This window comes from Rhinolophus sinicus, chromosome 16 (assembly GCF_057876585.1).
Source record: "Rhinolophus sinicus isolate RSI-liver-muscle chromosome 16, RSI-T2T, whole genome shotgun sequence".
Taxonomy (NCBI): domain Eukaryota; kingdom Metazoa; phylum Chordata; class Mammalia; order Chiroptera; family Rhinolophidae; genus Rhinolophus; species Rhinolophus sinicus.
The window spans coordinates 95,146,440-95,173,923 of NC_142516.1; the positions used below are offsets into that span (position 1 = coordinate 95,146,440).

Genomic DNA, 27,484 nt, shown 5'->3' on the forward strand with positions numbered 1-27,484 from the left:
CATGGTACAAACGCTCCCAGAATTTCAAAGAATTGCTTGGAATTTGGAGTTTCCAGGTCACACATTCCCCTGGGGGAGCCAAGGCCATAGTGAACCTCAATGGTGACCTTCTCACTCCTACGCACCAGACCCAGCCTCTTTCTTGGATACACTTGTCCAAATGTTAACCCTAGGCAGTGATCCGAGCTCTGAATTTACCACACCGTCCCCTCTCTGACCTCCCCCAACACTCAGCACCCACCTCCCTCTTTAGCAAACATTGATCTCTTTTCTGAATTCAAAATGCCAGATGCTCATGAAAGCAGTCACAAGCGTTGCCACAGTCCTCGCCAGAAAGGGCCTGGAGTGGGGAGGGTAAGTGAGAAAACTCTGTTCCGGAGGGGACCAGCCTCCTGCGGTGTAGAGCATCCAAAAAATTCCATCTACCTCATCTGTCCCACCTGGTCCCTTCTCTTCCAAAACCTCAATTTAGAAGCAAACAATGTGGGATGCCCAGCCTCCAAGAAAAACCATTAACCTTTTCTCAAGAAAAATGATATTAAGAAAAAGAAACCCTTTATCAACTCCCTCTTATGAAAATGTTCCTTTGAATAGCTTGATCAACTTATAGCAAACATTCATGGCCAAGATAAAAAGCCTTATTTTTAAAAATCTATATTTTTTACAAAGCTTGACTTCAGCAATATTAAGTGCAAAAATAATGTGGCTCAACACTTTGTAAACTCCTTAAACTATAATAGTGCCAAGAAGCTTTGTAATAAATTCCTTAATGAACTATGAGTCACATGACCATTAGTAATTCCTATTTAAATACACAGTCTAGGTGAAACAAATACTCTAAGACCATCATTTTATGAAACAGCAAGGGCCACATTTTAATTTCTTAGACCCTATTCAGCGTATTCTGAAACTTACACTCGCAGTATAAGCCATGACCTCAGAAATTCTATGAATGTAATGTTTAATATATGTCAACTAATTCAATTATACACTTACACAAGGCTTTAAACAGAATAACCGGTATGTACCTACTTTATTTCAAGCCAACCTTCATGCTTTCCCATATTTATTCCTCCCCTCCAAACAAGTACAAATCAAACTATAAGACAGGTAGCCACTTGAAATCTCTCCAACTGATAAAAAAACATCAGTGTCAAAAGCCAGCTTGGAGTCTTGATTACAAACAGGTTGTGTAGCCCCATTTCCAAGGCTTTTCCAAATCTTTCCCTCCCATGGAAACTAGAGAATTTAGGCAAAAACAAAGACCTCTATTTCATTCTCCCAGCTTTCAGCATGCACAAATGGACACCAAAATTAAAGCAATGGGAACTAAGCAAAAATACTACTTGAAAATACCTTAAAGTTTACAAAGAAAAGTAACTCTTCAATTCCATATCCTTATACAGTATAAATCACTTTAAAAAGAAATGTTATCTTTGTGAAAGTAATTCAGTAGAAACACATATGAGAAAGTATGAGGGAATGGAATGATAATTCAGTAGAAACACGTATGAGGGAATGGAATGATATAGGCAGTGTAAGATTCTAAGTGATTTTAAGTATATTCAGAGTTGTATAACCATCACCCCGAATGAATCCCCATGCACATTAGCTGTCACTCCCCCTTCTCCCAACCACTTCCCCCTTCCCCAACCCTAAGAACCATTCACTGAACTATCTTATGTCTCAACAGATTGGCCTCTTCTGGATATTTCATACAAATGGAATCATATGCAGGCATACCTCATTTTATTGCACTTCACAGATGTTGTGTTTTTTACAAATTGTATGGACGACGCTCCACCAGCAAAAAGATTACAAATCACTTTATTGTGATACTTTGTGGTGGTGGTCTGGAACTGAACCCACAATATCTCTGGGGTATGCCTGTAACCTGAGGCCTTTTGTTACTGGCTTCTTTTACTCGTCATGTTTTCAAGGTTCTTCTCTGTTGTAGCATGCATCAGTATTTCATTTCTTTTTTGGCCAAATAATATTCCATTGCATGGACAGACCACATTTTATTCATTCACTCATCAGTTGACACATGTGGATTATTTCTACTTGTTGGCTATTATGAATAATGGTACTGTGAACATTTGTGTACAGTTTTTGTGTGGACATGTTGTCATTTCTCTTGGGTATATGTACCTAGGCGTTGAATTGCTGGGTCCTATGGTAACCTTACATTTAACCTGTTGAGGAACTGCCAAACCGTTATCCATAGCAGTTGTACCACTTCTCATTCCCGTCAGTAAAGTAGTAGGGTTCCAATTCCTCCACAGCTTTGTCAACACATGTCATTCTTTTTTATTAGATTCATCCTAGTGTATGAAGTGGTAACTCATGGTGGCTGATGCTCTGTGTCTTAAACCCACCCACTCATTCTTGAATTTGGCCTCAGCTGTTCTTCTAAGCTACACTTTTAAGTATAAAATATGCCCTAAAACCCAAAATACAGCCTGGATATTGGTCATTCCTAAAACCCAAAATAAAGCCTGGATAACCTAACACTCCCTTATAGAGGAAGGTATCACCTCCACATAATACGCACCACTATTCTACCCTAAATCCTATCAAGCTACACCTATGTCCAACAGCCAAACCTTCCCAAAGAAAGATGTCAGGCCAAGGAGCCTGACATCTGCTGCTGCTGTAATGGAACACTTTAACATATAACAACAGCAAAGTTTCAGCCAGAGCTTTCTAGAACGAACACGGAATTGGAATTCAGGCTTGTCAATAATCTCTATGTAACCTGACCAATCACTTGATTTCTCTACACCTGAACTCGGTGTTCTGAGTCACTCACAGAACTATATCCTCTAAAGTCACTCCCAGAGATAAAGTTGTCTAAGCCTGAAAGTTTAATGAAATTTGAAAACGTACTCACACCCGTGCCTAATGATCTAGCATTGCACAGCAGAAAGAATTTGAGCCTTAGTAGTCACACAGGCTGGGTTCTATTTCCAGCACTGCCATTTAGTAGCTATATGACCATAGGTACATTATTTAACATCTTTCTGTCTCCGTTTCCTGATCTGAAGGTAATAATGCCTTCTTCAAGAAGTTATGAGGATTTATGAAACTAGTATAGCTAAAGCATCTGACACGGTGGCCAGAAAAAAAGTAGACACTTAAACGTCTGCTAACTCTGGTCAGTTTTCCATCACATAAAAAGACCTCTTAACAAATGTCTTGGACCATTTAGATGTGAATGTGAGTCCTTGTGACCTGTGGAATTCATTTATAAAGCACTTCCCCACATTATGGTCTTTATATTGCTAAGAAGGGCTATCAACTGGCTTAAAACAGGAGGAGGGGGAGTTCTTGGAAGGGAGCCCAGTGATGAAAAGATAAGACCTCATTTTCGTCAGGGACAGGAAAATAAAAACTTCCTCGGGGCTCACAGACAGCCTGAGCCCAGAACAGATGCAAAGGGCAGAAAGGTAAAGGCTGTATTCATATGACCCCTTTGGAAGCGCGGGTATAGACTGCCAGGCTCAAGGGGGAGGGGGAGGGGAGTGGAAGGAACTGGAGGCAGCAGACTGGGGTGGGGGCTGGCTAGAGGCGTGCAAAAGCTAACAAGAGGAAGATGAGCCCCATCTCAGCTGTGCACTCACTGCTTCTTGTGTCTCTCAGCCTCCTTCTCCTACCTGATCTGGTTGTCACGAAATTTGTTGAGATGCGGTTGGTTGAGGTAAATGGTGCGGGCTGGTGCCTCCAGCTGGTCTCCAACAGACGTGGCCCGGGACATCTCATCATCTGCCTTCTTATAGCCCGAAGAAGGACGAACAGGTCCTGCAGAAAAGAGGCGCGGACAAAAAAAATACAGCACAAAGAAGTCACCCCAGCAGGCAAGAGCAGCAGCGAGCGCGGCTGCTGGCAGGCGGGCAGCTGGGAAAGGATGCTCTGGGCGATGCAGGGCTCGCCTATGTACCTCGGCTTCCCCTGGAGACCCGCCGCGCAGCTGCTCCCGGCTCCTCCCCGCCCCCTCCCTGGTGCCCCACCCCCACCGGCTGGTCCCCCGGGCCCCAAGAGGGAGCCTCTCTGGGTGAGAGCCACACGGCACCGCCTCGCCCGGCCCCTCCTGCGCTCTCTCCTCGCTCCCTCTGCCCCTCCCGCTGGCTGCAGCGCCCGGCAGGCGCAGGCCAGGGGCGCGCTGCCTGCTGCAGGGCGCGGGGAGGGGAGAGCAGAGGCCAGAGCCTCTCGCTCTGTGAGCGCCCCCTCTAGGCCCAGTGATTGAGTTCTGCGCTAGGGTTTTCTGGGCTTCTTTGATTGTGTTCAGGAACAGAATGGTGACAGCAGAGGGGATGTGCCCTGCATTCAGTCACCGCAGAAAGGGATGGCGGAAGCACAGCTCCGTGCTATAAAAATGAAATTCCCAAACCTCGGTGTGAAGGGCTTGCTACACCGTTACCTTGAATGGACCAGCTGCTGTCCGCCCTAGAGATGCCTGGCAACCTGAGGGCGGTAGCTTTACCAATCCCAGTTTACCGGCAGATGCGTCATCTCTCATTTCATTGCTGGAGTTACTGTTTCTGTGGTTAAGACACAAGCACCTCTATCTCCAGATTTAATTTCAGTCCTAGGGTCAAACCTCTCCCGGTGACCTCAACCTCCCCGTACCTTCACTTAAGGAGGTGTGGGCGTGGAGAATAGTGATATGTCTGTTACTAGACTGCTGAATACACGCACACACAGACCTTAACCACATCTCCATCTATGAGGCAGTATCCCTCAGTAGGAGGGCCCCGCCTCAAGAAATGACCTTCAGGAAGAGGCACCTGAGGTAAAGGATCACAGAAAAACAAATGCCCTCCAGATGAAGCCTTCTCTCCTTTGCCTTAAATATACATTTGCTCTAATATCTGCCATGCTTTTCACCATCAAAGACACGCACGTTGCACATTATTTAAGAAACTGACATCTCATTTCAATAAACATCGACTTCGCAGCTGCAAAGAATGTTCATTGACACAGAGAAACATTTTGAAAGAGAAAGTTTGGGCTATTTAAGTATCATATTTTTAAAGTGATTAGAGTCCTACTGTAATCTTTATCATACGGCGGACAACAACGTAAAATTGGTCACTGAGATCTAACGTACTCTCCTGAACACTGCTCATAGCCGGGCGCCGGGTGTGCGTCCACAGTGCCGGGCTGTTCCTCGTTATAGGACCCCACTCTCACATCCTCCCCGCCTCCTCTCCAGCCTCCCACTCTCTAGGGTCCTTCTGGCTCCACAGGCCACTGCTCAACCCTCTGCTAATCCACAAGGGGCAGCAGAGAACAAGACTTCCTACTTCCGGACTGGCTGGCCCGCCCGCTTGGGCTCCCTGACTTATTTTTGAAACATATATATTAGTTTCATATATATAAATATAATATCTGATTTTCCTCCCTGCCCATTTATCCCGCTTCGTTTTTCTCCCTAGCATTTACCATCATTACCTGATATTATTTATTTATGGTCTGTCTTCCCATGGGCAAGGAGCTCCAGGTCAGGAGGAACGACCTCAGCGCCCAGAACAGTGCCTGGCACGTAATGGGCACTCATACGCCGGTTGAATTAAGCCATTTTTACTCAAGTCTTCCAAAGGGTCACTTTGAATTCTCCAGGTGGAGATGCAGTGAGATCGCACAGAGGGCTCAAACCCCATGTTCTTCCAGGGTGCGTCACAATGGTTCAGTGTGAGATAGTGTTCACGTAACGCTCTCTTCCGGCTGCGTGTTATTATCACGGAGGAAGCTCTCACAGTTAACAAGTTCCTGCGTCCAACCTTCGTGGATTTTGTTTTGTTTTGTTTTGTTTTAAAAGCTACTCAAGTGATGCTAATGGGCAGCCACAGTTGAGAATCACTTGTTAGACGCTGCTGGGAACACAAAAACAAAAGATCCTGCTCCTGTTCTCAAAAATGTTACCCAGGCGCAGCCGGATGGCTCAGTTGGTTAGAGCAGGAGCTCTGAACAACAGGGTTGCCGGTTGGATTCCCACCATGGGATGGTGGGCTGCATCCTTCACAACTAGATTGAAGGACGACTTGGCTTGGGGCTGATGGGCCCTGGAAAAAAATGTTCCCCAACATTCCCCAATTAAAAACAAACAGGAAAAAAAAAAAAAAACCTTAAAAAAAACAAAACAGTAGAACAAGTAAAATAGAGAAATTGAAAAAAAGGAGACATTTAAAAAAAAATGTTACCCAGTATAACCATGGTTACCAGTGTGATACAGTTTATCACCAAGTGACTAAGAGTGGGTTTGAAGGTGCTGAGGAGGGTCAGAGGTCAGCAGCCTTGTTGTGCTTGGTGCGGGGAGCCAGTGAGAACAGTCTGAGGACAGATATAAGAGCCTTAAAGTAGGGGGCATTATATTAGGAGAGGGGAGGACATTCCAGGGAATTGCCAGGATAGCATAAGCAAAGGCCCAATAGACAAAAAGTGTCAGGGGCCAATTAAAAACAAACAAACAACAGCACTAAGGGTCCACACTGGGAACGATAGAAAGAAAGGAAGCTCAGGAAGACAGCCTGTGGCCAGACTGGGGCTGATTTCAATGCCAGACGAAGCAGCTTGAACTTCATCCTGAAGGTCACATGAAGCCACAGAAGGTTTCTAAGCAGGAAAGCAGGGCACCTGACCGTGGTTTACAGAAAGAGGGGAGAATTTATAGATAAGGCAATCAGGCAGGGAATTAATTCTACAATCTAGAAGCAAGATGATAGAAGCATGAATTAAATGGAGAAAAAAGAAAACATGAACATGACAAACATCTCAAAAGATCTGCAAGACTATTTTTTGATTGAATGTGTGGGCCAGAAAAAAGAAGAAACATTAGATAACTGGGATTTAAAGAGGAGAAGGGGGGGGGGCGGCGGGGTACAGGGGGAATATCACTGATAGGAATAAGAGTGGAAACAACAGTTTTTCCAAAAAAGAATTTAAATGTTGGATAATAAATATTGGGGTGAAGAAAAATATTGATACAAACAATTAGTGATGACAGAATTAAGGGAAATAAGAGCTCCCAAATACCCATCATGCATCAGGCCAGCTCATCTTTCTCTATCAACAGAGCCAGATGTGGAATTTCATTCCAGGTAGAAATACAGTTTCCTCCTAAGACTCACATAACTTTCTTCTACCTCAGTGGCCTCATCCTGACCCACCCCTGCTTTGGAGACGAACATTACTATTTTCAAAATAACACAAATTTGTTGCAAATGTATTGCCTAAGGAAAACGCTATTCAATATGTAGCAAAGCACATTATGACTAAGGCTTCAAATTCAGACTGATGAGATGAATTGTGAGTTAATGTATTTTGAAAATGCCACCATACAAAATGAGAGTATATGCTTACAACTCCCCTACGTAAATAAGCACAGTGTCAGCAGATAGGGGGAGTTCAATAAATACCTATTAAGAAAGAAACCAAAGTAAAAGAGAAATAAAGAGAAACAAGAGTTGGCAAATGGACAAGCTCAAAGTTTGTCCTGTTGCCAAGTGGAAATACAGAAAAGACAGCTGACAGCCAAGGCCACGAGGGCAGGGACTTTGTGTTGTTCATGGCTGGACCCCTGTCATCCTAAATAATGCCTTGCACATAGTAGGCAGTTTGTAAGTGCGAGTATATGTCGAATGGACAACAAAGGGCTGATGTAGTGGGTGCCTTCTAAAGATGCTTGCCCAGACACTGAACCAAAAGACTTGACCTGTATCGTGCCTTCCCCTTCTTCCATCACAGCTCTTAGCTTGGGGTAGGTCCACCTAAGAGTCTCTCTTCTGGAAACTGTGACATGGGACGTAAAGAACCTGTTCTCCGCATGTGGCTGACCTATTAACACACACACTACAGGTCTCCAAATGGCCATCCCCCACCCACCGAATGGGCAGGAAAGCAGAGAAGGAATTTCTTGAGATGAAAGTGAAGCAGATGTGTGGAGAGCAACAGAAATGGTCCCAACAGCTTTTGGATTCTGGGTACCATCCCCTCCTTGATCCCAGCTGTATTTAGGTCCTTGGGTTCCATGAGCCACCCCTAAATCATTCTATAAATTATTCATAACCAGACATCCTAACCAATACTATAAGGGAACACACAGAGAACCTATTTTTTCCTGTAAGAGATGAGCAAGTTAAAGAGGGGGGACAAACACCAATTCCCTTACAGATCACCCCCAGGGTGTCCAAAGTTTTAGATGCCTCTGGCACAGGTGCATTAGTTGCCACACCTGACAGGGAGGCCGGATCAGACAGAGGAATATCTTTATGGCAACATTCAGGCTGCTTGGTTTGGGAAAAGCCCAGAAGTAGCTGGAAGATGGCTGGCTAAATAAATAAGTGACTCCTCCTCCCTTCAGAGTTTCTGCCAGGATTATAGAAAGAAGAAAATCCTAAGAAACAGAGATCGATGACAGGAAATGCCCACCAGGAGACTGTGCATAGAAGGATGAGTGAAGAACAGGGAAGGGGCAGAAGAAAGCAGACTAGGTACAGTATACATGCCATTTGACACACAGAAACAGGAAAGTGACTTAGAAGGACAGGGACACACCTCAGTACCTCTCACCGTCCACCAGCAACACTTCCACGGGCCTCTGCCACTCTGTGGCTCTAACTTGCCTGTGAATCTCATCCCCGCTCACTTGGTGTCATGGGAGTAGTGTTTCATTTTACTGAATGACCCAAATTCCTCATCATTTCACTCATATGCAACGTATTTGTGGTGACAAGGATGTCACTGAAAGCAGGAACAATGACAGACCTCCCTCTGGCAGGTGACATAAACTAATTCCATGGAGACTGTTTTGGAAAGACAAGGAAAACCCCTAACAGGTTTTTGAAATTTACTCCTATCTAATCAATATTATTAAGGTAATATATATTATTTATTATTTTATAACATTTACATGATATGCAAGTACATAAGTAAATATTAGCATAAACTAAATAGGTCCAGGGTGTTAAGAACCTCAAATAAAGAATTCAACACACACACAAAAAGAGTTAATGTTAAGGCAAATGTTTACTGGCACTTCATTGCCGTCAGTAACACAGGAGCAAAACTCTTCACTCTGAACTGCAGTATTTTTCTCTAACTCAAATGAAAGTGTTCAAAACGCCCGAGATGCTCAAGACCCATCTATTCCATTTCCCGGTAAAGGAAGTTTTCACTGCCTCACAGAAATTACTGGGCAATACTCAAGTCTTCCTACATCCGAAACCTATGAAAGTGGCAGGCCCTTTTGCAGCACCTCTGTAACTAGCTCTGTGGAAAGACTCAGACGTTGGATACTGTTGTACCAGAAAGAATTTGGCTGGTCTTTGTTCCTGGGTCCTGGGGGGAGCCTCTAACCCCCTGGAATTTCTTAAGTGATAAGAGTGTCTTAGTCATTCACAGTGGGGCCCTAGGAATACATGTGAGTTTATGCTAAGGACGTGACTCATGGTGGCCCCCAGACTGCTTCAGAAAGGGGCTGACCATGCCAGAAAAACTAACCATGTGATTGGAGGGTTGGGGTTTGAGCCTGTTGATATCAGACTGACTTGCTGACTCTGGGGAGGGAGGGGCACTAGAGACTACGTTCAATCATGTGGCCAGTGATCCAATTAATAATGCCTATGTAATGAAATCCCAATAAAAACTACGAACACCAAAGCTCAGGGGACACATCCTGAGGACATGGAAGCTTCATGTGTGGGACCCTGCAAGATTTTGCCCTATGCGTCTCTCCATTTAGCTGGTCCTGGTTTGTATCCTTTCTGATAAAGCTGTAATCATAAGTATAGTGCTTTCCTGCGTTCTCTGAGTTATTCTAGCTCATTGGTGAAAATAATTTAAAAAAATACTGAAAAATAATAAAAATACTGAGGGAGTAACGGGAACTCCCAAATTTATTGCCAGTTGGTCAGAAGTGTGGGTGGCCTAGGAACCCCAGAACTTGAAGCTGGTGTCTGAGGTGAGGGCAATCTTGTAGAGACTTGTGACCTGAACCTGTAAAGTTTGACCTAACATGGGTAGTTAATACTAGACCTGCACTGCAGACATTATGCTGTGAACTCTAGAATGACAGATCCAAAAGGGAAACTTTATTAACAATGACAAAAGTATATTAGGTCACGTTGAAAGGCAGGACTAGAAGCAAGATCTGCAGAAGCTTGAATGGTTCTCCTTCCACTAGAACAGGCTGCCTCTGGGAGCTGAGGCCGGTCAGGCTACCCTCTGGGCCTTGCTTTCTTCATCCACAAAATAGAATTGAGTCTATAAATCAACGGTTGGCAAACTTTTTCTGTAGAGAATCAGGTAGCAAATATTTCAGGCTTTGGGCCACACATGACGTCTGTCTCGTTCGTTCGTTCGTTCGTTTGTTTGTTTTTTAAACACAAAAGTCTTAAAAATATAGAAACCATTCCTCACTCACAGGCCCAGATGCCATAGTTTGCAGGCTCCTCCAATAAACTAAGTCCCTTCACAATTAACAACCTAATTTATCCCAACTCCCACCTCAAGGAAATATTAAATTTCTTCTATATCAACAAGACATGACATAAAATTCCTAGCAAACATCGGTGTTAAGAAGTTGGTTATGTCTTTTTCCTAATTTACGTACTTGAAAAGTATACAAAGGTGATTTTCTCTTTGCTTCCAGAAAAATTTCCAGGAAAACAGTGCAGTCTTCATAGAGCATTGTAACAAGAGGCACACACACACACACACACACACACACACACACACACTCCCCTTCCTAAAAGAGTTTCAAGTTCAACTCTGACATCTACCCCGCATTTACAAAGATGTTTCACAATCCTTCAGAACAGAGGCACAAAGCAGCCCAGAGGCTAGGGAAGCATTTGTGCTGATTATTTCTCATAATCAAACACACACAATAAAAATTCTGTACAAATGCACAATGTAATTATTCTAGCCTTGGCAGACCCATTTTGGAGGCCTTTTCTAGACCCTACATCGCACAAACTACATCTCTCCAAATATAGCATCTGTGATCCATTCTACCCAAGAATTCAAAAGAAATAAACACAAAGGGAAAGTGGCACTGATGTGTCAGGGTTTCTTATTACTGCAAATTCTTATTGGTCTCTCTTCTGTTTTTTCAGTGATTGGGAAAACGGGCAGGGAAATAACAGACCAGGGACTATTTGTAACTTAAAATGTTGTTGGGTGCTACATTCATTCAGTTACTGAGCACCTCCCAGATATAAGGCATTTTGGTAGAAGGTAGTGTGAAAGGAAAGGTACACAGTTTAAGGCATAAGCTTACATTTTAGCAGAAGCAACAGAAACAAGAGAGACCAAGAAATAAGGAATTTAGGTGACAAAAACGACTGCCAGTCTCATATAAGGTGAAAAAACAGGGCACTCTCATGAGGGACGCATCTGAAGCAGGCTTATAAGAATGAGTATGATTTGCATGCAAGGAGAAAGAGCTGAGCAGTCCAGGAATAGTAGCGTGTCAGCAGAGACACAGGCCAGTCACATGCTATTTACAACCCAGTTGGCTCCAGCATGGTGGGTGAAAGTCGAGCCATAGTAATTTGATGCCTGGTTTCCAATAAGCACAGCAATACGAATTGGGCTTCCGTTCCTCGAAACCCATCTCATACCTTAGATATGTTAAAATTCATCCTGTAAATTAAATGAAGACAAATGTGCTTTTAAGGGGATATATTTAACATATAAAATCAAAGACAACAACAAAAAAAGCAAAGCTATTGTTCAAATACTCAATTCAAAGGAGTTTTCTATATGGGCTGGATTAGCTGAGGCTTAACATACAAGCCCAATGACTTCTCTGTAACAACTCCCTCTGCTGTAGGATGGATAGTCTCATCTCTACTGGGACCTCAGAAGTGGCCTCAAATTAGAGACAGGAGCTTCAAAATCCCACTGCTGATTAAAAATGCATGAATGCAGTCTTGGAACAGTTAATCCTAGGAGAAGTGCAGTGTCTCTGAAGCTCTAGTTTACCTGTCCTGAGCATTTTGAAGACCCACAGCACCTTGGCCAAAGCCACCCAGATTCCCTGCATCCCACAGTCAGCTCACCTCTCCAGTAACATTAGTGACCGATCTCTCTCTTGCTCGTGATGCTCTACCCATAGTGGCCTTCTCTCCATTCCTCAAAGATATCAACTCTATTCTCTCTCCAGAAACGTGGTGCCTGTCTTTCCTGCTACCTAGAATTCTGTTCCTCTAGTCTTTGCTTTGCTATCTCTTTCCTATCACTTAGGTGTCAGGCTAACTATCACTTCCACACAGAAGCACTCCCTGACCACCATATCTACAGTATTCCCCTTCTTACTTATTCTCTAACAACATGCTATTTTCCTTCATTCCCCTGTGAAATCTGTCCATTCTCTGTCTTCCAATATTAGAAATAAGCTCCATGAAGGCAGGGCCTGCATTCATCTCAATCACCTCTGCATCCCCAGTGCATGGGATACAGAAGGCATTCAATAAATGTGTCCAACAAATGAATCAAGTGATTTTACATTGTCTTAAGCAGACAGAAAAAAAAAATGCAACCCTTAAATTTAATCTACAATGATTCTGAGCCACCTAGAGAATTGGGGAGAAAAAAATAGAAATGTCCAGTTTTGCTCGGAGCTGAGTCCAGTTTTATAATTTTAAAAGTTAACGTAAGTAGTGTTAAGTCTTTGCTGAATAAAGGTGTTTTGGCTCCCAGATATGACCTCCTCCTCCTGCTGCTGCTTTTCTCCTTCAGATGGCACTGGGAAATGGTGACTAGGGATGGGGGCGTGGGCAAGAGTTGGGGTCCTGGGCACAGGTATCTTCGCCTCATCTGGACTGCAGAGTAATACCCCTGGTCTCCCCACTGGCATTTGTGGCTACCGTGTGTGACTAGTCTGGCTTGGCTTTATCAGTGGGCATTGGTGTTCCCAGATCGCTTTCCTCACCTGGGCTCCTTCTGCCAAACCACACCACCTGCCATTCTTTTCTTTCTTTCTTTTTTTTTTTTTTGGTATTTTCTCTTCCTTATGATATTTTTTAGGTTTTTTTAAAAAATTATTATTAGTTTCAGGTGTACAAAAACAACATAATGATTAGATATTTATACTCCTCACAAAGTGATAACTTCCCTCCCAGTCTTCTACCCCTCTGACATCGTTTATAGCTATTACTATACCATTGACTATATTCCCTATGCTGTACTTTACATCCTGTGACTATACACACACAAACACACACACACACATATATATGCGTATATATAATTGTTGACATTCAATATTATTCTACATCAGCTTCAGGTGCACAGTACAGTGGTCAGGCATCTACACAATCTATAAAGGGATCCTCCCAATAAGTCTAGTACCCTACATAATCTATACAACATTGTTGACTATATCCTCCATACTGTATTTCACATCCCTGTGACTATTTTGTGACTATCAGTTTGTACTTTCTAATCCCTTCACCTTCTCCCTCATCCCCCAACCCCCTCCCATCTAGCAACCATCAGTTATTTTCTCTGTATCTCTGAGTCTATTTCTGTTTTGTTTGCTCATTTATTCTGTTCTTTAGATTCCACATATAAGCAAGATCATATGGTATTTGTCTTTCTCAGTCTGACGTATTTCACTTAGCATAATATTCTCTAGGTCCATACATGTTGCAAATGGTAAGATTTTATTCTTCTTTATGGTAGAGTAATACTCCATTGTACGAATGTATCACTAAATAAATAAATAAATAAATAAATAAATAAATAAATAAAAATACTTAGGAACAAATTTAACCATTAAAGTAAAAGACCTGTACTCAGATAATTATAAAACGTTGAAGAGAGAAGTTAAAGAAGATACAAAAAGGAAAACATATGCCATGCTCATGGATAGGAAGAATTAATATAGTTAAGATGTCTATACTACCCAAAGCAATATATAGATTCAACATAATCCCTATCAAAATACCTATGACATTTTTCAAAGAACTAGAACAAATGATCCTAAAATTTATATGGAATCATAAAAGACCCCAAAAAGCCACAGCAATCCTGAGAAAGAAGAACAAAGCTGGAAGTATCAGGCTACCTGATATCAAATTATACTACAAGGCTATAGTAATCAAAACAACATGATACTGACGTAAAAAACAGACACATAGATCAATGGAACAGAATAGAGAGCCCAGAAATAAATCCATGCCTATATGGTCATGTAATCTATGACAAAGGAAGCAAGAATTTAATTAGGGTAATGACAGTCTATTGAATAAATGGTTCTGGGAAAACTGGAAAGATACATGCAAAAACAATGAAACTGGACCACCTTCTTATGCCATATACAAGAATAAACTCAAAATGAATTAAAGACTTAAATGTAAGACCTGAAACCATAAAACTCCTAAGAAAATATAGGAAGTAAACTCACAGACATCACCTTTCATAATATTTTTACTGATATATCCCAATGGGCAAGAGAAGCAAAAGAAAAGATAAACAAATAGGATTACATCAAACTAAAAAGTTTTTCCCCAGAAAAGGAAACCATCAACAAAACAAAAAGACATCTACTGAATGGGAGAAGATATTTGCCAATGATATATCTGATAAGGGGTTAATATCCAAAATGTATTAAAAAAAAAAAAAAAACTCATACAACTCAACACCAAAAATGCAAGCAACCCAATTAAAAAATGGGCAGAAGACATGAAGAGACATTTCTCTAAAGAGGACATACAGATGGCTAATAGATATATGAAAAGATGCTCAACGCCCATCACTGATCATCAGAGAAATGCAAATCAAAACCACAATGAGATACCACCTCACTCCTGTCAGAATGGCCATCATCAATAAATCAACAAACAAGTGTTGGTGAGGATGTGGAGAAAAGGGAACTTTTGTGCACTGTTGGTGAGATTGCAAATGGTACAGCCACTATGGAAAACAATATGGAGGTTCCTCAAAAGAATTAGAAATATAACTACCTTATGACCCAGCAACTCCAGTCTTGGGTATTCATCCAAAACATGAATTCGAAAAATCATGTGCACCCCTATGTTTACTGCAGCACTATTCACAATTGCCAAGATATGGAAATAACCGAAATGCCCATCAATAGACGATTGGATAAAGCACCTGCTATTGTTTACACCCAGCCATCTAGCTGCAGCCCTGCCAGGCCCAGTTGCTTTCAAATTAGCTCCCAGACCACATGAAAAGTATTAGTGGGCCATTCAGGAAAACAAAACCTCCTATTACCCCTCAGTTTTATCCTCATGTATACCATGCACTTCCCCTCTCTCACTGAGGAAACTTTACCCACAGAAAGAAATATTAAGATGTTTCTTCTCAGATTGGTTTCTTCTCTCCCCAGCCCTCTCCTTTCTACCTCCTAAAGATCAAAAAGAGAGGCAAGCTTTTTAGTGTACGCCTCTGACATGATTTTCCTTCTGGATTCCTAACAACCCTTTAAAAACCCACTGAGGTATCGCTTCTTCAATGCAGAAAATGCTGGGAGTCAAGGCCTCCAAGGGCTGTTGTAAATATGATAAAAGGAAAAGAAAAATTAATCTACAAAGTCTCCTCATAAACAAAAGCTTAGCTTGCCTACTCCTTCTATTCTGAAAGGCACATGATGAAGACACCTTGATGTTTCTCCTGGGATTTCTTCTTGTCTTTCCCATGGAGGTGGAGGCTCCAAGCACGGAAGTCAAATGTCATGTACAAGAGCAAGGCACATTCATTTGCTCCAACCACCAGCCCAGTTTCACATGCAAATCAGCCTGCTGTGTTTGCTTGTTCCCACTGGTCACATGAACCTACCACTCTTTACTTCCATCAACAACCTTAATGCAATCTTCAAAATTACATGCAGATTTGAACACATCAACATGGAGGTCAATTCATTAGCCTTTATTCCCTGACACAAAAATACACTTTTCCAGTGTGATAGCTTTTTTTTTTAACTTTATTGTTTATTTGAAATTTTGTGTATCACATAGTTTCTCAGAGAAGAAAGTTACAAATTTAAAAATGTATCATTAAAAAGGAGAAGCAATGCCAAAAAGATACAGATGGAATCACTTAAATCTCCAGCATCTTTCACCAATTCAGTGTTGCCACATCAGTTAGCTGCCTTTATCATGTCACTAAGAGGCCATAAGTAATTACAACAAAAAGCACAGCTCACTTTGTTGGCCGAGTATAAGCACTCTAGGTGTGTTAACCCATATAATCCTACGACAGTATATGACGAGCATGCTCATCTTGGAGATAATAAAAATGGGGCAGAGTAAATAAGCAACTAGCTCAATGTCTACACATTGAATTTTTGTCTGTGAGTCATTTATACACGTATGACCTACATTATAAATAATTTTGGGGAGGGGTTTCAAGGCAAAACGATTCCTAAGATGACAACTAAATGTTTGTTGACTAATTGACACTTTTATCCTTTTAGTTTTTAGTTTTTCTTTTTTTTCCCTTTTATACTCACAGAGCCTAAAAAAAGAAAAGAAGGAAAAAAAAGAAACCCCAGTGAATTCCAGGCTCACAAGCAGCATGGCAGGTGGTGCTAACAGGACGAGGTGCTTAAAGAAGAGAAGCCAGGTCCCAATGCCTAGAGTGTCAAGTGTCCTGGAGGCAGGAACATGTATATGACATCAGTAAGTCTAGCAGGCAAGCGAAGAGGTAGGGGCAGATGGGGTGTCATTTATTCATCCAAAGTTCAGAACATTCTATGGGCACAACGCTGAGGCCAACAACCCTTTCCCTGCCTTCAAAGGGGCTGTAATCTGGTGGGGAAGCAGATCGCTGCAGGATAACTAATGCAGCATAGAATGTGAAACGTTTTCTTTCACTTGGACGTGCTTCCTCTTTGTGTGTTCTCTGCCAGCCAACAAGTCAGCCTTTAAAGACATAGTTTAAATTTTCTCTCACTAGATCTAGGGTCCTCTAGTTCCAGCTTGCATTTTCACACTCGCAGAAAGAACAGTTTCTAGTTTTATTTGAATAATGACAACAGTGCTTGAACAACTGCTATATAGTGGGTTGATGGACACGCCAATGGCAAAGCAAGTATGATATACATAAAATTTGCAAAGATAGCCAAGCAAGAAAAGTTCGAGCACCAGAAATGAAAAGGCCATACAGTATTCCACGCTATCTGTGAGGATGTGTTCCAAGACTCCCAGTGGATGTCTGAAACCCCGGATAGTACCAAATCCTATATATACTATGTTTTTTCCTATGCATGCATACCTATGACAAAGCGTGTGTCAAGGACTTTCACCTTTTCACTAACAAGAAGCACTTTATGGCTTCTCCTTGGCATATCCAAACTGCCGTGAGCATCATTACTCATGTGCTCTGGGTCATCATTAAGTAAAATACCTGAACAGAAACACTGCAACACTGATAATCAAGAGGGCCACTAAGTGACTGACAGGCAGGGAGTGAATGTATACAGACTGGGGATGCTGGACAAAGGGTGATTCACACCCAGGCAGGACGGAGTGGGACAGCTCAAGACTTCATCACACTACTCAGAATGGTGCACAATTTAAAACTTATGGATTGTTTATTTCTGGAATTTTCCATTTAATATTTTCTGTAGACTGTGGTTGACTGGGGGTAACTGAAACCGTGGAAAGTGAAACCGCAGATGAGGGGGGACTGCTGTACAATTTACCCATGGGTAACCATTCCAGACGATCTGTGCAGCTCAGGAAATGAAAAGATAAACCCACAGTAGAGCTCTCCGAAAGCTTAGTGAGGCCAATATTACAAAAACACATTCCACAAAGAAATAATTCAGTTCTCGGTTGGTTAGCCCTTCTACTCATGGAAATCACCCACATTAGCTTCAAACACCAAAGCGGGTTCGCAGAGTGAGGGAGGAGATGATTGGAACTTACTTTGTTAAGACATATTTCACAAGCAAAATGAGGTAAAGGACAGGGGCTTTCCAAGTGCATGGTTTGCTATGTAGTACCTCAACCTTCGTAAGTAGAGACGCTTTATTTAAAAATCATTAATTATGCAGGATACATCAGGTGTTGCTTAGATTAAACATCTCTCCATTCAGCCTCATGTCTTCACTGCTGCGGCCATCACTCACAGCTGAGACTTACTGGGCCTCCTGCAGCTCCTGAAGGAACTCAGTTCTTTTTCGCTGCAGTTTGACACATGCAGCCCCTACTTCTTTCTTTACTTGGATACCCTTCCCCATCCTCAAAACTCCAGGTGAGCAGCCCCTTCCCTCCTCGCGGGGGTAGGTACCCTCCCTCCCACCTCACACCTCCGGTGATGCGGCCCTTAGAACGCCTCACGGTCTCACCCGTCAGGTCATGGTCACATACGCACACCCCTTACCCCGTATAAAAGACAGTGGTTGCAGCCCAGGTGAAGCACGGATAGGAGGCAGCAGACACAGAAGGGCAGATGCTAGGACCCTGCCTCCCTGCATTTCCACGGCTCACACACTTGTGAGTGATGCCTGCCAACAGGGATGCCCATTTCATGTCCATGCGTATCATTTGCACTTTGTTCTCTCTTCCTCATTGGTAGCATTCATCTCTCACCAGACCCCCTCCCGCTTCTGACAAGGTCCAGAGATCCAGTTAAAAAACATGTCAGATGCCCACACCTCTCACACTACAAAGATGGGGTCAGCAAACACACTGGGAGTCACTGGGTTAGAAAAGAGCTCTTCATCAAGGTTTGCTGGGTCCACCCTGGTCTGTGCGCTAGGAAGACAGGCACGTCTGGACTTCTGGGCTTGGTGACAGAGCATACCTGGGAGGCCAGGGAGCCAGCAGATGCCCAGCAATGTCACCCTGACCACCACATATATACAGAAATTCTCTTCTGGCTGCGAATGCCTTTCTCCCTATGACAACCTGTCTTAGGGTGACCATGGCCTACGTAGGGCGGGCCCAGGCATGCAACAGCCTGAGAGATACTGAAGCAGTGCCTCCTCGTGCACTGAATAAAAAACAAATCAGATCATCTCATCCCTGATTAGATTGTATCACTCTGCCGAGACAATGTAGTCTGAAATCCAAGGGGGAAAGCTTGATGTACTTTCAATACTGTGAACTCCAACAATGTGGAAAATATTTTTCAACTTTAATTTTCTAAAGTATAAATTATTCATGCAAATTCATTGTTCTTGCATATTTCATTGGACATGCATCTTTAAGCTTTATCATTGCCAACATGTACAGAAAGAGAATTAAAATGTAATTTTATGAATGTAAAAAAAAAAGCATATTATATTTGAAGATGGATAATTCAAATAGGTGATGACGAGGAGGAGGAAGAAAAAGTAACTTCATTCTTCACTCCGCAGACAACAGGGGAACAAATTCGTGAGCGCAAACAGCAGTTACTGTGCTTGCCATTCTCCTCCATCTCAAAGTGTACCTCCTCTCTGGACACTTTCTGTGCCAGAACTTTCTCCTCTGTTGGCTTCAATTCTCTCCTCCTCTCAATTATGCAGACGGGCTGAAGTGCTTTCAAAAAGTCCTTCTTTGGGATCCTTGAAGTCAAGGACTATCTCATTTCCCTACAGTCTCTGGCATTTACTCTGTACTCAAATAGAACAAATGTACTGTTGGCTTTATAACGTGGGGAAGGGGGATTAAAAAAAAATGATTGACCTGAATTAGGAATAGTTCAGCATTGTCCCTCACAATTACTTCCCAAATATTTTGATTTATCTTTCAATCCCACATCCGGTCTTCAAGTCCATCTGTTCTCCCCCCCCCCCGCCCCCCCCGCCCCCGCCCCCGGCTACTCCCAAACAGATCCTGAATCTGACCACCTCTCTCCCCCTTGAACGCTACTCCCCTAGGTCATCCCATCACCATTCCTTTCATGGCTATTGCAGGAACTTCCTAACTCTCCCCTCTATTCTTATTCCTCAAGAGCCTGTTTTCCACATGAAGCCAGAGTCATATTTTTAAATGTAAAACCAGACCTAATCAAGCACCTCTTTGAAACTGTCCAACTTTCCATTACACTTCAAATAGAGAACAAACTCCTCCCCACCATGGGCTACAAGGCTGTTCCAGACACACTGGCTTTTTCTTCAATCCCTCATAAATGTCTAGCTCAATCTCACCTCGGGTCCTTAGCTCTCACTATTACTATTCCTTATGCTGAGGATGACCTCAGCTGGAACTCACTGTTTCTACAAATTGTTGCTTGAATCTCTGCTCAAATGTCACGTCTTCAAAGGGCTCTCCTTTAACTATACTACCTACAGCAGTTCTTCCCTTTGGTCATTCTCTACCCTGCTTTACTTTCTTTAGCGCAGTGACAACTCTGGTAAATATCATTTGTTCGTGTGTTATCTGTCTACCCCTGTAGAATGTGGTGCATGAGCTGAGTTTTTCCTGTTCTCTGCTCTCCCTCTAGTGCCTGGTACATGGTTGGTACTTGCCTTTTCAATGAGTCAATGAATGAAATCTTAGCAAATGATCTACTCAACTTTGTTGCTAAGGTTTATTAATCACCTGGTATATATCAAACATATTATACATAGTCTCTCTTCTTCTCACTATAAACATAAGTGGACACTTCGTGCTTTTTTAGCAGAGCCATATTTGAGCCTAGTTTTCCTAATTTCCTGAAACTCATGATGTTTTACCTATAACTTAAAGCTTAACTCTGAGATTTGACTTCTTTACCGGAGAGATGAAGATAATACCTATTTTGCCTACTAAGAATTTTGACCTTGGGTTTGAAAAAAATAAGTAAACTGCAAAGCTCTATAATAAAATAAGGGGATACTGTAAAACTGCAAGATAAAGACTCAATTAATGACTGTACGCTATGTAATAATTAAACTTCTGTCTTCTAAGACCCACCACCTGCCAGATGCCTTCCACACAAAATCACATTTAATTCACAACCACCTTGTGAGAAAGATATTACCACCCTTTTACAGATGAGAAAATTGAGGCTCCATGAGGTTAAATAACTTGCCCAAGGTCACCTAGCTCACAGGTGACATATCCAAGGTTCAGATCTGGGTCTGTGTGGTTCTACTGATCATGCTTTGAATTTAGAGATTATTATTGTATAATGACGTTTCATAATAATAGTACAAAGTTGCATAGGAACTTATGTAACATGATTACCGTAAGTAAACAAAAGAATTTTTCAATGACCCAGTCAAAAGGGTTTTTTAGCCACACAGGAAGGCCAGAGGAGTGATTCTGATGTTCTGAAGAGTTACTGTGGCTCACACCTGTATTCCTGGAAGGTACAGAAGACCATGTATTACCCATCAAAGCCAAACAGAACAGAAAACAAATACCTGTGTCCAGAATGTGGTCAAAATCCAAGAAAACAGAACAATTGAAAGTTCTCACAACATGAAGCAAAATGCTGAATAAGAAGGTAGGAAAACTAAGAAAGGGTTTGAAAAAGCAGCCACATTGAAATAAAGCTGCATGTGTTTCAAATTATCTAACTACCTAGGTCAAGCATAAGAAGAATTTTTTAATTAAAGTTTATTGGGGTGACAATGGTTAGTAAAGTTACATAGATAATATCTAAAAATAACTGTCCTAGAACAGTGCATGTTGGCATTTTAGTTGGCCTAAGTAACTTTCATAATGAAGAAAAATTTTCTGATTTGAATTTCATTGTCACTTTCTAAGAATAACTTTAAATCAAAGTTTTGAAACAAATTACATTAAGCAAAAGTTTTAAAGCCAAAAGCCAATGATCTAAACAACTTACTTTTTTTAAAGGAAGCTAAAAATTACTAAAGCCAATCCTCCATGAAAGAATTCCTTGAAGGGAATATAAGATGCATCTACATGAAATAGATACATCTTATATTCCAACAACTCATCGTCACCAGAGCCTGCCCTAGGTAATACAGTAGTACCTCGGTTTTCGAACGTCTCCGTTGACGAACATTTCGGTTTAGTAATGCCATAAACCCGGAAGTAAATGCCTCAGTTTTCGAACACACCTCAGAAGTCGAACATGTCACTTGGCTTCAGCTGAGTGCAAGACCCTGAGGCCTAACTGTCGGCTGTTTTTAAACGTTTCAGAACTCGAATAGTCTTCTGGAACGGATTACGTTCGAAAACTGAAGTACTACTGTACATTTGCCTAATTCAGTAGTCTCACCATTCCCATCGGTATGGGTGTACACACTGTCAAGTGGCTTAGGATAAAAATTCAGTCTTACAATGAATAAATACAAAGCTATTGAACTCTATGGAAAGCTCACACACCTGATGTTGACATTGTTAATATTAACACAATGATGTCATCACAGGTACTGCACCAGATGCTACAATGCACTCAAGTCTAATCCAAAATCATAATCCCATCTCCGATTCATGAAACAAGAAGAAATCTCTTAATCTTCCTGACCCCAAACACTAATATGCTCTCCTGAGCGGTATTGCAAATAGCTAACAAAGATTTTATATATTTTATAATAGCTAACTATAATTTTTTAAGTTTTTAATTAAAGGTTCTGTGAACTCCGATGGTTGTAGTTGTCAAATGAAAAAGTTACAATACCATAAAAGCACTTGTTAAATATCTAAACGTCAGCTACTACAGTGCCTCAAAGCTTACACAACCCTCTTTTTGTCAAGAGTCATTTTTCCCAAGAATTTCTCTGTATTTACTTACTCTATATTCCAACCAGGAATTCCTCTAATTGGTCCACTTGTGAGCCTATTTTATGTTTCAGATCACAAGGGCCATCCCCATGCCCACCATTTCCTTCTAATCATATTATTCATATAAGTAATAATTCTAAATTAAATCCCATATTTACCTTGCACACACACACAAAAATTACTTGCATGTTGCATTAACGAACTCAAAGAACTCTTCTTTTCCTACTGTGTAATCAGTTAATGTTGAAAAGTATTTACTATGTTTTAAGGTTGCCCTCAAATTTTTATCATTGAGAGGAACTGCATGGAAAGGATCCTGTCAATTACCCAAATGGGTAGAAACATCCAGACTGGTAAGTACAGCAATAAATAACCAAAAGGTCATTATTTCATTATATTAGGTTGATGCAAAAGTAATTGCAGTTTAAAAGGTTAAAAATAATTGCAAAAACCACAATTACTTTTGCACCAAACTAATAACTATCCAAAGGATATTAAAATGGGTATTTGAACTATCTTACACTGCGATTTGTGTACACATATACATTTTTAACAGGAGGAGCAATGTTGATTAGATAACCACCAGAGGCTAACACTGTGCTGTCAGCAGTCACGAGGCATGTGTGACGACTGAGTAGTTAAAGTGAGGCTAGTCAGAATGGGTATACACTGTAAGTGTAACATAGACACCAGATTGTGAAGATTTGGAATACAAAAATGTAAACTGCGCCAATAACCTTATATTCATTACATTTTGAAATGACATTTGGGATGGACTTAGTTATACACATACACGATTGAAGTACAAATATATTCACATTATATTTCTATTTGACAACACTGGTTTAACAGTCATAACTTCATTGTTAATAATTATCTTACCCTCATCTGCTTCTTACCTGCCAACCTTCCTCCCAGCCCTCCCAGCCCTCCCAGCCCTCATTAAACTCACAGCTCATCTCTAAAGAAGAAAAAGTAATTTCAATACCTACTTAAGGAAAATTGAACAGGGAAGATAGATCCAAAGTCACTACCTCCTAAAGCTACGTAATTAACTATAGCGCATAGCTATAGCTTAGCCCTCTGGCACACTCCCCATCCAGCCACGATTTAGGGATCAAACTGCCTGTAGAGAAATCCAAGTCGATATAAGAATGTTTTTCACTAAAATTGAAACAGTTTTCATATAAGGAGACTTTAGCCCAGCCTTAGAAGTAAGCACATATTTAGTTTATCCTTGTTCCTACTAAAATTAACAAACCAGATACACCCCTGCCTCAGATTAGACACAAATAGAGAAAAAAAGATTGCTTAAGTCAGTGACACTAGTCACAGTCAGAAGTGACAGCTCACAGCGAGGAGGGGCAGAATGGTAAAAAAAAAGCCCATATGAATTTACCTGAGGCCAGGGCCTAGAGGGAGCACACAGCCCTCACACCCCGGCTACAGACAGCCCCATGTAAGCACCAAATCATCACTTATGCTCACATCACCATTTGAGTCTTTAAAAGTTTGTATAACAATTGCCTAGGGGTCCCGATGCTTTGCCCAACGTTATTTATAATTCCAAAGTTTCCTATTAGGTTTTGGTAAACTAACATTTACCAAAACTGCATTTTTAAGCATCAACCTTCAATACTAATTTAGTATCTATTGATCAAGCTAAAGAAGATATTTGCCATTTTAAATATTTGGGATCTTCCTGGAAATATGAAGTGTCTAAAACAATATACAGTAGTGTATCTTAAGGACCTCTGTGTCCATAAGTGCTTTTATAGCCAGTGAATTATTACTACATACTTAATACAAACTTAAACAGGGTATCAATCTTTAATAGCACCTTTCTCAAGCACACTATATTGATATTAGATTTACACAAAAATGTCATAGCCAAGAGGACCTAAAAACCAAACATAAGTTTATAAGGAGAGAAAAGCACCTAAATATAATTGAATTATTTTAGTGAAGAAAAACGAGGATACTCTATAAGATCTAAAGAATAAAATATAACATCCTCTTACTTACTTTTAGTCCTTGATGGTGGGAAGATGCCAGAGGTAGACGTGCAGCAGTCACCTACGTTGCCATTCCCTGTGTCACTGTGGTGTCTTGTGTGACTAACATTTGAGCTGCGTTGTAAACTTCCACTCTCTAAGTTCTCCATCTAAAGCCCACAGACTTCCTTATATTCATGAAGATATGTTTTCTTACAGAAGATACCAATTCCCCTTTTAAACTGCACTGTAGGGTTTTGAAAACTGAACCCAGCATGACACCTGTGTTTCGGGTATGGGGTGACTTTCCACTACTGTAATAACAACCCAAGTTAGATGATATCCAAGTAACTGGTTCCCTCAAACTACACCATGTAAGCCTAGGAAGTCTAAGCTCGTTTAGAAGACAGAAAAGCACACAACCATAACCAAGGACATATAAATTAAAGTGAGATTATCTTCCCTCACAAACTAAGTTTAAAATATGCCAATTGAGATTTCTGTTTCTGACCATGAGAGGTATACAGTGGTCCAGGCTAGCACCCTCCCACAGTAACAATTAGAAAACTGGACAAAATACAGGAAGCAACTACTTTTCTATATCAAACAACAGGCAGTATAGGAAAGTAATCCGTGAGAGAAAACAACCAAAGAAGGTGAGCACTATGATTCTATAACCTTTCTACCTAAAAACGATTTCTGGTCCAAAGTGCAATGAGGGGAAATAAATAAAAACCTAGCAGTCTCACACGATTGAGGAGAAAGAGATCTCAGTATGAGGAGGCCAAAATGCTGAGGACCTCGGAGGGAGGGAGCTATTCAAAAGACAAGCTCCAGAAATTTGGGGCCACCTTGAACCTTTAGATAAATTCCAATTTATCTAAATGTACATATAAATGGCAAAACTCATCAAGACTGGAGAAAGAATAATAACTAAGGAACAGTAAAAGCAACAATGTCCTGAGTTCACACAAAGCCAGGAAATTGTTGGAGTTCCCATGACCCGAAGATGCCTCGTTAACTACATTGGGAACCATGCCTTAGCTGTGGGACTAATAGACCTACAGGAAAAGCTACTCTAGATCCACCACATAATAGCTTAAAAATTTAGCCTCAGAAGGATCAAACTAAACTACATATAAATAAGGCAGAAAACAGTCCAGGACTCCTGACAGGAATTAATAAAATCCAGCACTCAATTCACAATGTATGGCATTCAATCAAAAACTAGTAGGCATGCAAAGAAACAGAAAACATACAAAATGGATGATCCATAACAGCAAAAATAATTCAGTGATAGGAACAGATCCATAAATTAAGAGCTGTGGAATTACTAAACAAAGAGGTTAAAATAACTAATATTAGTAGATTTGATATACAATTAAGTTCAAGAACTCATCCTAGAAAAAGCGCTACATACCTCATTGCTGAATATAACTACAATCACCTTTGAAATACTCCCCTTGGGAAGCTATGCACTGACAACAGCGCCTAGTCCACCCTTCAAAGCCATTTTGGAACTCTTTTTCTGGAATGGCCACCAGAGCTGTTGTCGTATTACACTTGATGTCCTGAATATCATCAAATGTTTTCCTTTCAATATTTCCTTTACCTTCACGTAAAGAAAGAAGTCACTGGGGGCCAGATCAGGTGAGTAGGGAGGGTGTTCCAATATAGTTATTTGTTTACTGGCTAAAAACTCCCTCACAGACAGTGCCGTGTGAGCTGGTGCATTGTCGTGATGCAAGAGCCATGAATTGTTGGTGAAAAGTTCAGGTCGTCTACCTTTTCCACGCAGCCTTTTCAGCGCTTCCGAATAGTAAACTCAGTTAACTGTTTGTCCAGTTGGTACAAATTCATAACGAATAATTCCTCTGATATCAAAAAAGGTTAGCAACATCATTGCAACAAGTTCGCGAACTTAACTGTCCGACCTCATATACAAAGAAATATTTCTCAGCCATAAAAAAGAAAAAAACCTTACCCTCTGCAAAAACATGGATAGACCTGGAGGGTATTGTGCTGAGTGGAGTAAGTCAGACAGAGAAAGACAAATACCATAAGATTTCACTTATATGTGGAATCTAAAGAACAAAATAAATAAACAATACTGATACAAACTCACAGATGCAGAGAATATTTTGATGGTTGCCAGCTGGGAGGGATATTTAAGGGGGTGAAAAAAGGAAGGAATTAAGAAATACAAATTGGCAGTTACAAAATAGTCATGGAGATGTAAAGTATAGCATAGGAAATATAGTCAGTAATATTGTAATAACTATGTGTGGCTTCAGATGGATATTAGGTTTATCAGGGTGATCACTTCATAACTTATATAAATACTATGTCTAATACTATGTTGCATACCTGAAATTAATGTGATATAGTACGTCAACTGTAATTGAAAAAAAATTTTTAATATTTTTTTAAAAGACAGAGATTCTCACAATGAATAAAAAAAGTAAGTTCCAACTACATGCTGTCTGTAAGAAATCCACCTTAAATATAAAACATAGGTTAGGCCGGCCCGGTGGCTCAGGCAGTTAGAGCTCCGTGCTCCTAATGCCGAAAGCTGCCAGTTCAATCCCCACATGGGCCAGTGGGCTCTCAACCACAAGGTTGCCAGTTCAATCCCTCGAGTCCTGCAAGGGATGGTGGGCAACGCCCCCTGCAACTAAAATTGAACATGGCACCTTGAGCTGAGCTGCCACTGAGCTCCCAGATGGCTCAGTTGGTTGGAGCGTCTCCTCTCAACCACAAGGTTGCCGGTTCGACTCCCGCAAGAGATGGTGGGCTGCACCCCCTGCAACTAGCAATGGCAACTGGACCTGGAGCTGAGCTGCG

The 27,484-nt window shown here is 41.3% G+C and overlaps 1 protein-coding gene across 4 annotated transcripts in view; it reads right to left on the minus strand.

Moving 5' to 3' along the window:
• Window positions 1–27,484, minus strand: part of ATP8A2 (ATPase phospholipid transporting 8A2) — a 555,453-nt gene that overhangs the window by 468,855 nt on the left and 59,114 nt on the right. For 3 of the 4 annotated variants that reach the window (XM_088793294.1, XM_088793297.1, XM_088793296.1), the window contains one exon: window positions 3,657–3,801. In XM_088793294.1, the coding sequence (XP_088649420.1) occupies window positions 3,657–3,801 (145 nt within the window). Of the gene's footprint in view, window positions 1–3,656; window positions 3,802–3,940; window positions 3,999–27,484 lie in introns of those variants that run through there. The other variant, XM_088793295.1, reaches the window with a different exon arrangement.